This window comes from Eleutherodactylus coqui, chromosome 5, assembly GCF_035609145.1.
Source record: "Eleutherodactylus coqui strain aEleCoq1 chromosome 5, aEleCoq1.hap1, whole genome shotgun sequence".
NCBI lineage: Eukaryota > Metazoa > Chordata > Amphibia > Anura > Eleutherodactylidae > Eleutherodactylus > Eleutherodactylus coqui.
Window position 1 is genome coordinate 182338662 of NC_089841.1, and position 17178 is coordinate 182355839.

The 17178-nt window shown below is 40.8% G+C and overlaps 1 protein-coding gene across 1 annotated transcript in view; it reads left to right on the forward strand.

Annotated features, from left to right (window-relative positions):
• MYO18B (myosin XVIIIB) overlaps nt 1-17178 on the forward strand; it is a 529330-nt gene that overhangs the window by 357027 nt on the left and 155125 nt on the right. Inside the window, exons 34-35 of the mRNA XM_066603908.1 lie at nt 1214-1318; nt 9051-9203. Of these exons, the coding sequence (XP_066460005.1) occupies nt 1214-1318; nt 9051-9203 (258 nt within the window). The remainder of the gene's footprint in view (nt 1-1213; nt 1319-9050; nt 9204-17178) is intronic.

The window sequence follows — 17178 nt, forward strand, 5'->3', positions numbered from 1 at the left end:
ATGGAGAAAGAAAGGGAGTGGCTTTATGCCAAAGCTTTATACAAGTTGTTTCTCACAGATAGCCAGTGTAGTCATGAGAAACCGACATTTGATTGAAAAACAGACAAGCAATACATTTTCTCACTAAACTTAAGACATAACAATTAGATATGTTTTCATGAGAATCGCTGCACTAGTGATGTTGGCTGCATGACTAGAAAATTCATATCTCAATTTGTAAAAGAAAATTAGGCTAAAGGGCATGAGATGCTGAAAGGAGACACTAGTTAGTTTGCAAAGAGAATTAATCTGAAACTTATAAGATAGCTGACTGGAGACAACATGGACAGTTAAAACCAGGATCTTAACAATGATGCCAAGTTTCATGTGTCTGGAGGTGTTAACAGACACAACTGTGTTAAATGGTGACCTGAAACCCCTGAAGTGACAATACAATTTAGGTGGACAACAGCAGTCCAGGTATGATGGTCTGGGCAGGAATTTCGTATTGGGGATTGATAGGCCCATTCTTTTTTGAGGGATATGTGACAGGAAACAGTTACTTGGATCTGCTTCAACACACTGTTTATCACATCATCCAGGATTGGGATATTTTCAACAAAATGTGGTGGCAGTGGGACGGGGGCCCAACTCATTATGCATTATGTGTTCATGACTGGTTGGATGAAACTTTTCCAGAGCATTGGATAGGCAGACATGGGCCAGTGGACTTACTGGCTCGCTTCCCGTATCTTACCCCACCTGACTTTTTACTTTTGGGGCTATCTTACGGATCAAGCGTGCGCACATGCCATTTCAACAATCGACGACTTGAAGCTTGCTATCCCTGAGGAATCCAATAACATAATAACATTCCAGTTCAAATGTATAGTGAAGCATGCAAACATGTGGTTTATCGTCTACATCAATTTTGCGGGTAGAATGGTTGATCATTATGTCGAAAACTGACATTAGATTTACTTTCTATATTTTCATTTCCAGTTGTTACAATTTCTGCCATTGAACTGGTTTTGTACTTGTAGTGCATTAAATAATATATAAGTACTTCTGTATCACCCTGTACAGCCTCACTTACGTATGGTCCCCTAGATATACAGTAGCAACAATCTTAGTGCCAGAGATGGAAGGACAAGCACTTGTTTCTTATACTATAATATAAGAATCTGAAAGAAGTTAACTGCAGTATATTTGGTTATTGCATGTTTTTTTTTAGCTTCGGCAGTTCGAGATGCAGTTGGAACAAGAATATGAAGAAAAACAGATGGTGCTTCATGAAAAGCAAGACTTAGAAGGACTCATTGGAACTCTGTGTGAACAGGTAGGAAATTAGCTGTAGAAAGAAATACAAATATGCACCTGATATTGGGTATGACGCTCATGTTCTCTTTTTAAAATAAAATCCGCTTCATCACTAATAACAGAAATTAGGTGGAGGAAGGGGGAGGGGGAAGAAAATGCAGATATGATTGACACATGTCTTGCATCACAAGCCTAAATTAAATCTTTAGGCTTTGTTCCTGTAGGTACAAAAGTGCTCATTTGATAATTTGTTTTTAAAATTAGGTTGAAGTGGAGAAACCACTTTTTACTCCATTAGCTAAATGAAATATTACTTCCACAAAGCCTGATTTGTTATATAGACCATATGCGTAGCATCAGGGGTTGCTGGGGTCGCCATGGCGACCCGGCTCCTGCGCTCAGGGGGCCCTGAGGCCACCCTCCGCAATACCACATGCACATTCACATATAGATAGATAGATAGTATATAGATAGCAGATAGATAGATAGATAGTATATAGATAGATATCTATCTATATACTATCTATCTCATATCTATCTATCTATTCCATATCTGTCTATCTCATATCTATCCATATCTTTTTCATATCTATATATGTTGTATCTATCTATCTATCTATCTATCTATCTATCTATCTGTCTGTCTGTCTGTCTGTCTGTCTGTCTGTCTGTCTATCTATCTATCTATCTATCTATCTATCTATCTATCTATCTCTCTCTCTCTCTCTCTCTCTCTCTCTCTCTCTCTGGTATAAGTTATATATCTCCCTGGATTTACTGTATTTATTTGCACACTTTACACACATTTAAAAATCGAATCTAAACCACATGCGGTTATTAATTGTGTCTGCAGCTCCTTAATACCGTACGCGGTCTTTAAATTCTGCATGCAGGTTTTTTATGTGTTTTTCTTTATTGTGGTTCTAAAGTACAACAAAAACCTGGCCCCCCCCTAAGGCCACTCTCACACGTGTTCAGAAAACGCAGCTTGAAATTGTGGCATTTTTACCGGAATTTCAACAGCAGCGTTTTCGAACACAGGTAACAGCGTTTGACAGCGTTTTTTAATGCACCCCATCATTGTAAGGAGGTGATGAGATGTGCTAAAAACCACGACAATGCAAAACTAGAACAGACAGCTCTCGAAAATCACAGTGTTAGAAACAGCATGTTTGAGCCCAGATTTGAGTAAGCTCATTAAAATCTATGGTAGTGTTGTACCGCGGTTAGTACGGCGCTCTGGACACCGCGCTAATAGCGGTAAAATGCTTCAGTCATACAACATGATCATGCAATATGATTTGCATAGTTGAGGAGAACATGCTGACACACATGTAAAAAAAAAACTATAGTAGATATTTTTCAGAGAAAAATTGTTTTCGCGCATTAACTTTCACCATAAAGCATCTAACTGCTATATTTTTTCAGATTTCCTTATGTCTGTCAGTTTTTACTTTCAGAGCACAATTTAGTTTGTTGCAAGTGTGTTCCTAACTCATAAAGCAGGCATGTCAATTGTTGTGCCAAAAAAGCTATAAGACAACATATGACAGGTCGCACCAGCCATGCACAGACTAGAAGTTACTGATGCAGGATTCCTATTAATTTTTTACCACTTGATCAAAAATCTGGTTCTTATATTAAATTACCGTATATACTCGAGCATTAGCCGACCCGAGTATAAGCCGAGTCAATACGTTTTACCACAAAAACATGGTAAAATTTATTGACTTGAGTATAAGCCTAGCTATACTCCAGTATATACTAGGTAAAGAAAAAACTGCAATGCTCACCTCACAGCCAGCATCTGTGTCCCCGGAGCGATGGTCTCTCCGGCGGTGCGGCAAGCTGCTTGAGAATTCTCCCCACTGTCATCTCCCTGCTCAGCTTTGAATTCCCCTGCCGTCAGCGCTGTGTAAGTAAGCGCTGTAATTGGATCTAGCGCCAGCCAATCATAACCGATGCTCGATAAACCAATCACAGCCATTCGGTGATGTCATCCACTGAATGGCTGTGAATGATCGAGCGCTGGCTGTGCTTTGCTGGCGCTCTATCCAATCACAGCGCTTACTTACACAGCACTGACTGCGGGGAATTTAAAGCTAAGCAGGGAGATGAGAGCTGATAGAATTCTTAAGCAGCTTGCCGTACCGCCGGACAGACCATCGTGTCGGGGACACAGGCATCGGCTGGGAGGTCAATATTGGGGTTTTTTTGTTGTTTTTTTTTTTACCTCACTCGAGTATAAGCCGAGGGGGGCTTTTCAGCATAAAAAAGTGCTGAAAAACTAGGCTTATATTCGGGTATATATGGTAAATACAATTCAATGCATAAAGATATATTTTATGTACATGTGCCCCCCCATACTACAGTATGTATAAAAATAATTTGTATTGGCAGGATAAGAAATACTTAGTCATCCTTTTCCAATTCATTTTCCTTTCTTCCTCTTTAAACATGTGTACTTTAGAACAAACTCTTTTCCTGCTCTTGACTGCTTCTCAATGGATGTAGCTCCCGGTTTTGCCTTTTCATAGAGCTGTATTACTTAATATGCTCGTAACATAGGCAGCAAACTTAAAAACCCTACAGAATAAAGGCACGGCCATGCCCTCACTCATGTATGAAGCATCTTTCATGACACAATTTGCAAGTCATACATTTTCTGCAATTAAATCTGGAAGGCTATGAGGGCCAATGAATGCTGTAGACTAATTACTATCACATCAAAGTATGATACACCAGCAGTAAAAACCAATGAAAATGAGAGAGCCACACATTTCCAGCTAGAGATAAATCCTGATGGGTTTCACAGCTCAGCTGTAATGATGTTTCTATGCACAGACATACTTGTTTTATTAAATTCCTTTGCTTAGATGCACGTACTGAGTGTTATATTGGGATTTATGGTTAGCAGAACTCAATGACTTTATGAAATATGTTTGCATCCATGTTTGGTAATGTACTATTATGTAGACATAGGTGAGTATGATGTTAAAGGGGTTTTCTAGGGAGAAGACTCTTGATGACTTTGGATAGGTCATCAAGAGTCTTCTCCCTGGAAAACCACTTTAACTGTGATAATGTGTATTCTTCTTCATCCGTGAAAAGACCATAATACTGACCAAAGAGGTGGATTGTGGTAAGAGTATTATACAGGTACTATGGTAAAGCTATACACAGAGAGTAATAAATCCCTCCTACAATATATAAACATAATATATTATGATCGGAGCTTCATCCTTTATCCACTTGAAAGTATGTATCAGGAAATAGCATACACAGAGCCTTTCTGATATAAACTCATATTGCAGATGGAAATCTTAGGCTTATTTAGGATCTTTGACTTCGTACTATGGAGCACAACTTCTAGGGCAGAGTATCTCCATAATACAGCATATAAGAGTGGGAGACATGATTTTTATGGCAGATTCAGAAAACACTTCTTTATGCCTCCATACAAACTTAGAGGCATACAGAGGTACAATCTAGATCCATAGACTTCTATGGGTGTCGTTCTACAACTATGTGTAACTGGATGCTTATGAGGAGCTTTAACAGTATAATGTACATAGGTCTTTAATTTTCTACTACATGGCAATGCCTTTTGCACAACAGTACCTAAATTCTTTCCATAGTTCTGGCACTATAAAGGCAGCCGTTTTGGCCCATAAAATTCTACTTTTTAAAGAGCTAACTTTAATATAGCATAAATATATAGATTAGCTGAACATTAACCCCTCAATGACTTGGCCTATTTTAGGCTTAAGGATGCAACAATTTTTGGCGGATTTTCTTCTCCATTTTTCAAAAGTCATAACTTTTTTATTTTTCCGTTGAGGCGGCCGTATAAGGGCTTGTTTTTTGCAAGGTGAACTGTAGTTTTTATCGGCGCCATTTTTGGGTACATTGACTATATTGTAAAACTTTTATTATTTTTTTTTTATGATAGCAGGGAGAGAAAACGCATCAATTCTGCCATAGATTATTATTTTTTTTTTACAGTGTTAATCATGCATCATGACACAATCCATTTTTTCTGCGGATTGGTACGGTTACAACGATACCAAAATTCTTACATTTTTCTTAGGTTTTTCTACTTTTCTGCAATAAAAACCCTTTTTTTGGAAATCTTTTTTTTCTAAATCGTTGCATTCAAAGTCCTGTAACTTTTTTATTTTTCTATGAACGGAGCTCTGTAAGGGCTTATTTTTTGTGCGACGAGCTGTAGTTTTTATTGGTACCATTTTGGGGTACATACGGCTTTTTTGATCACTTTTATTGCATTTTCAGGGAGGCAAAATGCTAAAAATTAGCATTTTACCTCACTTTTTAGTGGGTTTTTTTTTACGCTTTTTTCCCTGCACAGTCAAAAGCATGTGCATCTTATCGTACGCATCGTTACAGATGCGACAATAACAAATATGTGGGGTTTTAATTTTTTTCCCTATTTTTATGCTAATATAAGAAAAAGCATAAAAAAGGTGTTCTTTTTCTTTTGTTTTTTTACATTTTTCTTTTTTATTCATTTTTCTCTTCTTTTTTTTTACACAAATTGTGCCCCTCTCGGGCACTTACAGTGTAGCACTGATGCTCTCTGTGATAAGGCTTGGCAGGGCTACTGCCCTGCCATGCCTTATCGCTTATACAGCGATCACAAGCTATAGCAATACAGGATGCCAGTGTGCGCGCTCCCTCTGTGAACCTCTCCCATGCAGCGATCTACATAGATCGCGGCAGGGATGAGGTCAACAGCGGGGGGGGGGCGCATCTCCGATGGACCCCCGCTGTTGCAGCGGGAGGCCGGCTATGACTGACAGCCGGCTCCCGCTGCGGGATAGCACGAGATCATAAGTGATGTCGCGCTATCTACAGGATGTAAGTTTACGCCCTGTTGCAGAAAGTACCCCGCTGCCAGGATGTAAACTTACGCCCTGGAGCGGGAAGGGGTTAATTGTCCATTTTCCACTTTGCTAATCTAATCCACTCTATTTGCACCTCCCTTACTAATTCAGGATGTCATTGATGGTTTTCTGGGTCTTGTATGGGCCTGAGTTGCTGTTCTAGCCACAACTATATGTATGGCACTTTGCCTGTCCAACGAATAATCAAGTCAACACCGTGACCCCTTTATTTAGTTGATAGGCAAGTCTACCATGAGCCTTTCCTAAGTTCCAGAAAACCCCTTTAAATAGTGATTAAAGAACCATTTTCCACTGTATGCATAAACTAAATCTGCAGGGTATGGAATTAAAAACTCAAGCGCAGTAATCTCCAGATTGGGTTTTGGCATTATGCTGTTCGTTAGATCTGTTTATCTTTGCCGGGCAAAAGCGGCATGTTGTGATGTTAGGGATGGAATTTCATAGTAATGTCAGAACAGATAGCTTCATTATAATTGAATCTCTCAAGTGCAGCCATGTTCCCCTGGCAGTAATACACTAAAGGACCATTGGCACTGGTACTGCAACTTTATTCTAAAACACACCATTTATCTCTGTGCAAAGTGAAATAGATTGCCAGTATGATTTATCAAGCAGATTTTGAGCAGCAAGGGAAACATAAAGAAAGAAATTCAATTTCACACTAAGATTATAATGGGTGAGCAGTGAGTTCAATGGACACAGAAGATGCTATTATAGAGTGCTTTGCATCTGGTCCCAAGATATCCTACAGAATGTAATTGTTATTGTAAACCTTATCAGGAAAACAAGAGGTAAATATAGACATGATGTGCACCAGTGAGTATACTACATAATACACCATAATATATGAAGTCTACATCAGCCATTAGAATGAGTTGATACCGTAGGTTAACAAAACAGTGGCAGTAATAATCATCAGTATGTTAGATTAAAGAAATGATCCCATGAATATCCTAAACACTTAGGTTGTAGGGCCATGTGCCACAATTGTGATAATACAAGCTCTCCTCTATCTTCTGTATCTCCCGGCTAGGGCTGCTAGCTGAGTCCTGATCCACATACTGCTATCGAACAGGACTTGAAAAAGGTTTGTTATAGACGAAAATGTAATTTAGTAGTCTGGAAGATCTAACAGGAGTGTAGAAGAGACGGCAATACTAAAATATTGCAGAGTATTTTACGAACAACACAAATAGTGTTTAAAAAAGTGAAAAAAAGTGTTAAAAAAAAAAAAAGCAAAGCATATATAACAAAGGTTAAAACAATATTTAGTATGCACAGTAAACATGGTGAAAGAAGAAATTAGAAAAAAATGGCAAAAATTATTATATTTTTTTGTCCCACCTCACAAAAATGGAATAAAAAGTGGTCAAAAAGCTGTATGAATCAAATAAATGGTACCATAAGAAACTACAGTTCACAAAAAAGTCCTTGGCACGTGACAATGCAAAAAATCAGGAAATGTGAGTGTGCCATGGTCTTAAACATATAACATTTGTGACTGGGTTGAAGAATCCTTCGCTGGAGCTCCTATAATTGGTGTGCAGTGCTGCTATTATAGAGTCCAAAAGAGCAAATTGAGCATGAATTCTAGATGAAATAATCGTCCAGGCATAACAATGAGACTACAGTAGTCTCAAGGATATTTTCCTTTGCTGTTTTAAGACACCTTGGGTTACTTGCAAGTAGCAGAATGTCTCTACATTCTAATACATAAAAGTTAGCGAATCTGCTGTAGCATCTTTCTAATGGGATTGTGCTTAGACCTTGTCATAAACTGTGCCAAAATGTTGTGGTGCATAACGTTGCATCGCGGTTTAGGCCTACTTGTAAATAATCCACTGTGTCTCACTTGTCAAGGGGGTGTGACTAAGGGCTTAGTCACATAGGCGTATGCATATTTCAAATATGGATATTCGCAGCGTATTGCTTTTTTTTTTTTAACATGCGTATTTACACACATTAAAAAAATTGCAAGAATGCTCCCATTGTTTTTGGTGGGCGCTTGACTTTAATATGGGCTATTTTGGTGCATAATACGCACTGAAATAGGACACACTGCATTTTTTTTATCAGACCGAAATATGCTGCGCAAATACAGACATGTGAATAGTCTCATAGTGAGCAATGGGTTTTACTCACTACACATTATGCATGTAATAGAGCCGTGTAAATGAGCCCTTAGTGTAAAAAGAGTGTGGCCTAAATGTAATAACCTGCACTAAAATTGCACCACAATTTTGTTGTACACTAACCTGACTAATAGGAGGTATAAAGTTAGACAAAAGTGTCTAAAGATATGCCAAATGTATCATTCAGCATGAGCCATTGATAATCTGGTGCATTTTAGCCTGCCGGTTCCACTTTTACACCATATAATTAGAAGACAGGATTAATAATAGAGATGAGCGAGTATACTCGCTAAGGCACATTACTCGAGCGAGTAGTGCCTTAGCCGAGTATCTCCCCGCTCGTCTCTAAAGATTCGGGGGGCGGGGAGCGGCGGGGGAGAGTGGGAAAAAACGGAGGGGAGATCTCTCTCTCCCTCTCTCCCCGCACCCCGCCGCAACTCACCTGTCACCCGCGCCGGACCCCGACTCTTTAGAGACGAGCGGGCAGATACTCGGCTAAGGCACTACTCGCTCGAGTAATGTGCCTTAGCGAGTATACTCGCTCATCTCTAATTAATAACTCTCCCCCAGTGTGCATGCACATGTAGTAGGGTTCTCATATGAATTATGCTTTTCCCATAACATATATGTCTTTCGCACAGGTAGCACACAGTCATGTTGGCAAATGTTTCATTATTTCTTATTTATCTTTTAGATAGGACATCGTGATTTTGATGTAGAAAAACGACTTCGGAGAGATCTAAAGAGGACTCACGCCTTGCTGGCTGACCTGCAGCTTCTTGTGGCCTCCATGGGAGACTCAGGACCACCTGGAGATCGTGGAGAACTTGAAAGAGTTCACTTACAGGTGAAATTTCAAATTATAAAATAGACTCAGTATTTCCAACTTGATGTTCTAGTTTAGTTAAAATCTTTGGTATTTTATTTGATTGACATTAAAAGTTAGCTACATCAGTTAAAGGAATGGCTGTGATTGGTGCATCCAGCGCTGGCTGTGATTGGCTGGGAGGGTTGTCACTCAGCCGATTCAGCCAATCAGAGCAATCTCTTGCTGGGAGGCGGGGAATTCAATCCCCTTCACTAGCAATACATACTTTGCCAGCTTGACAAGTACCCAGCAGCCAGCCTGAAGCTCCGAAAACAGCGGCAGGGACCCCAACGGCACCTGCAAGGTGAGTATTGATTTCTTTTTCCAGCATCCTTGGCTGCGTGTTCAGCTGTGCTGAACATGCAGCCAAAAAACTAGCATAACGCATGCCAGCGCTGCGGAAACCGGGCTGAATCCGCAGTAAACGCATTGTTGAAAAATGCCTGTGTGAGGGAGGCCTAACTGGTATTTGGTTTGTAAATCCAACAAAGTATTGCATATATAGGCATTTGTCCGTTGTTCTGGAAAAGTACTGCACAGACCACTATTAATATGGTCTGTTTCATCACAGGTGCCCATCTAAGGCCCTTTCATAGTAGCTGCTCATTTTATTCCAGTTTTTTGGCTTTTATACTCAAAACTAATTAATACAATTTAAAGGTACCTGTCATTACATTAAAAGAACAATGGAAACCGGTAGAGAAGATCTTGTCTCTGTTGGTTTGCTGAGATTCCTTCAACCATCATCAGGTTGATACTGATTATTTTGTTCTACCGCAATTTACCAAAAATGTCTGTAAACTAAAGGTCAAATGGTGCAGTAGATTGCTCTATGTAGAATTATCAAAGCTCTAAATACTATTATACTAATCACCTTCATTTATATAGCGCATACATACCACACAACGCTTCATATCACTTCATATTGGGTTCTGTCCCTATGGGGCTGATAACCTATATTCACTTAGGGATCTTTCACATATGCACATATACGGCGTGTTTTATGACCAGGCGTATACGTGCCCATGAGAGGCATTGGTTTTCAATGCATTTGTTCACACGGGCGAATATATGGCGCGTAAATATGCGGCAGCTTGAAAATTAGAACATATATGTGGCTGGCGCATATATGCTCAGCCAAAAGATAGTTCTGGAACTATGTTTTGGCCAATATACGCCAGCGGGTCCCATAGACTCCTATGGGAGCAGGGAAAGAGAAGGGAGGAGGAGGCAATTATGCCGCGTCCAACGCTGCGAAAAGCTTACAGGTGCCTCTATATAGGCACTGAAAGGCATCCCGAGGATTTTGGCAGAGCGAGGGTTTTCCGGGGTGCGGTGTATTTTTTGGCTAAAAATGACACTCACGGTCCTGTGAATGGACAAGAAAATGCTGGCCGTGATCTTGGGAAAACGCGCATTCAGGCACTTATACTGAGCAGGTGTAAAAACGCAGTCGCCGTATATCCGCTCATGGGAAAAAGCCCTTATCTGTATGTTTTTGGAGTGATGGGGAACTGGAGTACACAGGGAGAACATACAAACTCCATGCAGATGTTGTCCTTGGTGGGATTTGAAACGAGACCCCTGTGTTGTAAAGCTGCCCTGCTAACCACTGAGCCATTATGCTGCTCTTATAAAACTAATCGGGTCTGTCCAGCAAACACAACCTGAACATATTAGCAATTAAGCTTATGATTGATGTTTAAGGGATTAGCATGACCTTCCTGTGATCAAGTAGTCCCCGATGTAAAGTAATAAACGTTTTCTGTTTTAGCAACATATCTATAATATATCCTGATAAACTATATGCAAGCAAATAACATCCTTTACGGTGATTGTTGCCATACTTAGCCATACAACGATATATATAAATTTGGAATTGAAAACGAAATGCCATGGGCCGTGCAGAATTAGCTTTTATCTGATCTGCCAAAAGAGAGTGTCCAAGAGGATTGAAAAATGAATGTACCAATGGGCTCCTTGCCATGTCCTGTTGTGTTAACTGTAATAAATATGCTCAATCTGCTACTGCACAGCTTGCCGCACTCTTCATGGCATCCCATCCCACTTACAGACTGATCTGTACTTCAGTGCTTAGATGGCATGTGTTCAGCTAAGGAGCTTTCTATTGTGGCCACTGCAAGGATTAGAACCGTCCAACACCAGCGTAATCCGCACAACAGTTGGTTGTGTTCTGCTCTAAAAATAAACACTGTGCAAAATAAAGCAGAATGGAAAGTGATCACACCGGGATATCCAGCACAACGTAACACAGCTGTCTGATCTGTCGGTGCCAGCAATACAATAGGAGAAAACGGAACTATGAATGTATCACTCTTACTTTACAGATATACGTCAATAAAGTGTTATGTGTAGCTAGCAAGCAATTAGCTATGAATTCATTAATCCATTATAATTAATTAGATTAGAAACCAACATCTGCTTTTATGCAGAAACCGTGCAGTCCTGCCTATGAGCTGATTATCAACGACCCTGCGATCGTTTTTTTTTGTGCTGTGGATGGTCCGGACAGCTCACCGTCTTACATGCGCAGTACAGATTTTCCCGTGTGTTGCCAGTTGATGATGCTGGTCCCCCAACCATTGTGGAAGGAACGCGTTCGAACGGCTTCCATTGACCTCGATAGGAACCATCCATGCGGAGCCCGCACGAAAATGGACCATGCTGCGATTTTTTTTTTTCCCTACATGAACTGAAAATCACAGTCGCTGTCCAGTAGTGTTTATGCGGACATGCAGATGCTCCATTGGTTTCAATTGGTGTGGAATGCCGAGGATTGTCCGCACGGGAGACGATCGTGGATCCCAGCAATTTAAACCCGGTTGGGGGCCTCAACCATACTCTGCATATAGCCTTGTAACACCCCGAATTAGATAACACATGGACACCAATGTTGGTATAGAAGGAGTGGCCACAGCTTTATTTAATAGAAAAACACACCGCCCTGAAGGAGCAGAAATATTTTACTTCAAACAAAACACCTGATACACTAACCTGCTGCCCGTCTGGACAGCGTGCATGTAGGTTCTCATCCCCTTCAGGGTACAAACCTCATCAGCTATGACAATCAGCAACATAAAGGAAGACAGCACTGCTTCTCCAAAATAAATGAAATGCCACTGTATAAAACATCATCACCTTCTCAAGGGGAGGGGCGGGTGTACCTCATGCCCTCCTGGGGGTAAGAAAGAGACCACTCCTCCATCATCTATTTTTTATTAACCCAAACCCACCTCCTCACCCATGAACACCAATCACGCCAGGTGCCTCTTTAAAACTTGTTACCAGGGACATCATTTAACCCTTTAATCATCTTGCAGTTTAAGTCTCCTTCCCTGTACAGCTTTTTTTAAATCATAACCATGGGTGTAACTGTAGGCATTCTAGCTGATTCGGCGCCCAGAAAAACCCAGACCCCAGGGATAAGGTGTAGCTATCTAGCACCTATATCTGGCAGTTTTTTTTTTGCAGACTATATGGCACTAGTGTTTATCCTATAATTATCCGCAAAAATAGAAATGCTGCTCTTTACATTACTCTCAACAAAGTGGTCAGAATCCGTTGTATTACAGTTGAATTGGAATATATAATTGATTTCTAGAAAAAAATCAATTATGATATTTTTTATTTGCTATCTTTTATTTTAAATATAATTATTCTAAATCTTCCATATCTCCACAAACATAACATTCCGAGTCCAACCGCTACTTGTTCGATCCAACTGCCTTTACCCTCATGCTATACTTTGCAGGTTATTGATCTTTATAGAATGAACTGGCGGTCTAAAAAGCTGAAGGAATGTCTATAATTCAGTATCCTTACAGCTCTGTTATATCGTACTTTGTTGTACACAGACTGTATTTACTCACACTAGTATCTGTCCCCATCGAACCATCATCTAATGTCTATCTCTCAGATATCTGTATTTCAAACACTAAGGACTCTTCCATAGCAAGGTCAATGAACGTACAGTATTGGAGTGATTTATAAAGATAGGGACAGTATAAAGGGTATATTTTGCCCTAATTGGATTGGACTCCATGCTTCCAGTATGGAAAGGTATCAGCATTATCCACTAAATCAACATTCAACTCATGCAATGCTAGAGTCAATGTTGGAAACAATAGAGCAAACTGGATTGCCACACTTTGGAATTAGTATTTTTGGAGCACTGTTTATTTTTCTGTTAGGCTTTGGATTCGTACCAACATTTGTAATTGCTCATCGTGAAATTTGAGTTGTTGAAATAACTGGAACTATTTAAATATCTTTTGGGGGGAATTATTGGAACAGGTAAATGAATGATATGGTGGTGGTATCAGTGTTTGCCATATATTAGTATTTTGCCTTATATTTTATTAAATGTTTCTTTCTGACTCTAAGAAATAGATGTAACTCAAAAGCTGTAAGCTTCTATTTCAAGAAGCATGAATGTATATTTTAGGACCAGGTCTTTCACAACTAAAAAACTTTAGCAAGACTTGAGGGAATGAATTATGCTTGAAATCCTATGCTTTCAAAGTTGAAAGTATTTTGCAGATGTCCACAAGGTTTGGTTGCTGATCTTGGGTGCAGGAAATGAATATACACCCACTCCTTCACTTTAAACTGACAGCTCTCAACAAGCTCAAAGTAAAAGGCCAAAGTAATTTGAGGGTGAATGATTGAAAAGAAAATGATATTTGGATGTTTTCTATTCTGAGAAAAAATAGTCTCAGAGATACCTTATAGCAATAAAGGAAATTTTGCTTTGTGGCTTCCTACACAGAAATTGTAACATACACACCTAAGAAAATTATGAAAAACTTGGACAAATAGGTTGTCTAATTATATATGTGTAGATAATCTTGTGAAAACATAGAGAAAACACCTCCCGTACCTGAGTGTACAATCCAAGTGTGAAAACTGACTTATTTTAGTGTTTGCAAGACCAGTCCATTCATTTATATGGTATTATTGTACCTTGAAGCCACGGGAACTGATGGGTGTGACACAGGGGAAGGTTCTTTGACAGCCAGGTGATGCCCCCTGTATGTCATTGGCTGCAGTTGTGCCTCCAGTTCTTCAGGCTCACAGGTCCTGGTAGTCAGCACTTGTGCCACTCACAGCCCGCTTATTACAGTGTTCGGCTGTGCTGCCCCCGCTGTCAGTGTACTCAGCGGTGCCCGCCGCTGCCATTGTCCCGCTAGAGGTTTAATGTGCTGTGGTGCCCCCGCCGCTGCAGGTATAGTCCCCACTGAAAGTAGCATGTGCTGTGACACCCCTGCTCCTGCCCCCGCTCTCAGTGTAGCCACCGAAGGCAGACGCCGCTGGCACTGTCCCCGCTGCAGGTTTCATATGGTGTGGGACCCCTGACGCTACTAATATTCTCCCCGTTGGAGGTTACATGTGCTGTGGCACCCCTAGTCCTGCCCCCTCTGTCAGTGCATCCGCCGACGCCCTGGCAGCTGCGCTGTGACTGTGGGCAGGCTCCCATCTACCCTTACCAGCTCCCGGAGCCGCTCTCACACTCCACAGCATCTGTGTGTCAGCGGAGACTCCAGGACTCAGTGGGCGGACAGGAGAGGGCCACCACACCGAGGAAAACTGAGGCCAGAGTGTTGAGTGACTGCCAGGACCTGTGAGTCTGGCTACAGACCGCGCTCCCCGTGCTCAATGAAAATCAGAGGGCATCACCTGGCTGTCAAACAGCCTTCCCTTTCTACACACCAGTTCCGGTGGCGTCAAGGTACAATAATACCCATTCATGCTAGGTTGCTTCAGATGTGCTTATTCACAATTGCACATGCTTCAGCACGACATATTGGCACAGTGAACAAGGTTTAGGTAGATTTGCACACATTTTATTTGCACAGTTATTTTTGCGCACAAAGGACCAGTTCACATGCGAGTGCAACACATCCCTACCATAATGTAAAAGGCTATTTAGCCTAATTAGATCCACATGTGTTCTTTTTTCATGGAACTGCATATCTGCGAGCTTTTTGCGTGTGTATTTGCGCACCTCTCACAGACTTCTATACAGGCATTGGTGCACAAATATACAGGAAAATAGAGTAGGACCTATATTTTTGCATTTCATGCAAAACACGCTCATAAGAACGAACCCACTGACATCAATGGGGTCTATTCTCTACGCATTGCGCGCATTTATTGTATGTGTGCAAATACAGTCATCTGAATAAGCCCTTATAGCACAATTTCAGTTAATTCTAAATTCCATTTCAAGGAAAGATAAGTCTAATATTTCTTTTTACAAAAAGAAGCCTGGGAAGCTGAGATTTGGGGTGTCTCCTTCTGTGAGGACCTCTCACTTGAGAGTTGATTTTAGAGTTTGTGCACCAATTTGTTTCTGTATTGCTCAGTGCTAACACAATAAAAATACTTTTGATTAAAAATCTCTTAATGCGTTGTGGCTACAGCCTCTATGCAGCCCTATTTGTTTTCATGGTTGCAGACTACATACAATTCTTGTTTTTCATATTTCCTTCTTCTGTTCTCTAATTCTTGCTGACATATGTTTGGTAGATTAGCAAAAGTCATGGTAAGATGGAAAAAAGGATGATAGAAGTATCTAACCCCAAAGAGTTGGTTGGTAGTCTGTAACCATAGAGACATATAGTACATTAGGTCTGTCTTGGAGAGGAACATAGGATAGCGGTAAGATATTTTTAATAAAGACTATTTGTCAAGTTGCTTCTTTTTCTTTAGGTTGTATGGTAAAAATGATTCTAAAGGTGGCCACACCTCTGAGAGGACACTGTCATCACCTCTGAACACCATAAACTACATTATGGGGCTCAATGGTGAGGGAACGGAGAGTCCAGTGAGCTGGGTTTCATACTCACTGGGTGCCCCATTCCAGCACTGTGTCCCTGTGAAGTTGGCACTTGCTAATAGCTTGACTCTTTCTGTACACTTATATTCCATGCATCTCTATGGGAGGTGCACACACAGAAAGAGTCAAGCTGCTAGCCTATGCTAGCATTGTGGTGATACAGTGCTCGAACAGGGTGCTCTGTGAGCATGAAATACACCTTCCTTGACTCCCTGCTCCCTCATCTTTGAACCCATAATGTAGTTTATAGGGTTCAAAGATGTTGACAGTGTCCCTTCAAAGGGTTTTTCAGGTCTAAAACATATAGTAGGCCAGGAATGTAATAAAATATAACACTAAGCCATACTTACCACCCTAAATGGCCACCTAGTCCAGTACAGGACTAGGTCTTGGTCCCCAGTGCTCTAATCCTAGAAGAAGCTTCATTAGTCACATGCCTTAAATTCGACATGTGGCTGCTTAACCATTCACTGGTTTCAGCGGTGATTCTGCCATGAATGGAACATAATCACTGAAGCGTGTGAATAGCAAAAAAATAACAGGGTTATGCAGAGTCACTACGGTCTGGAATCCACATAGCCATATCTCTCACAAAAAAGATATCCATAATAGTGTAGAGTATGCGAAGTATAAATTAACTTTATTCTCCTTTCACATGTGCAATGTTTCAGCCATATTGGTCTTCATCAAGTGTGACAAGATGGTAGGAGTTGTAGTGGATGGGGAGGTATATTTTTCCCAGTCTCCCTCTGTAAGGTAGCGGGCAGCAGACTCGCCTGCTAGCTCATTAATTAATTGCTCCAGTGGCTGGATGTAAAAGGCAGAGGTAATGTACACTGGCTGCTCTGCTGGAGATGCACACACCCCAAGCTGTGGAAGCTGCTCGACTGCGTCAAGACCTGTGTGACTACAGGCCAAATATATGGACATGTGCTGATTACATTGTTTAGACTGGCAGGGTTAGCCTACCTGTCGGTAGTCTAAGACATTTGTATTCAGTTACAGCCAGACAGGCAGATCTTTATTTTTTTGTATTTCCACCTGAAGCAACTGATGTTTGTATTTCTGCACCTCAAGCCAAGGAAAAGAAACATC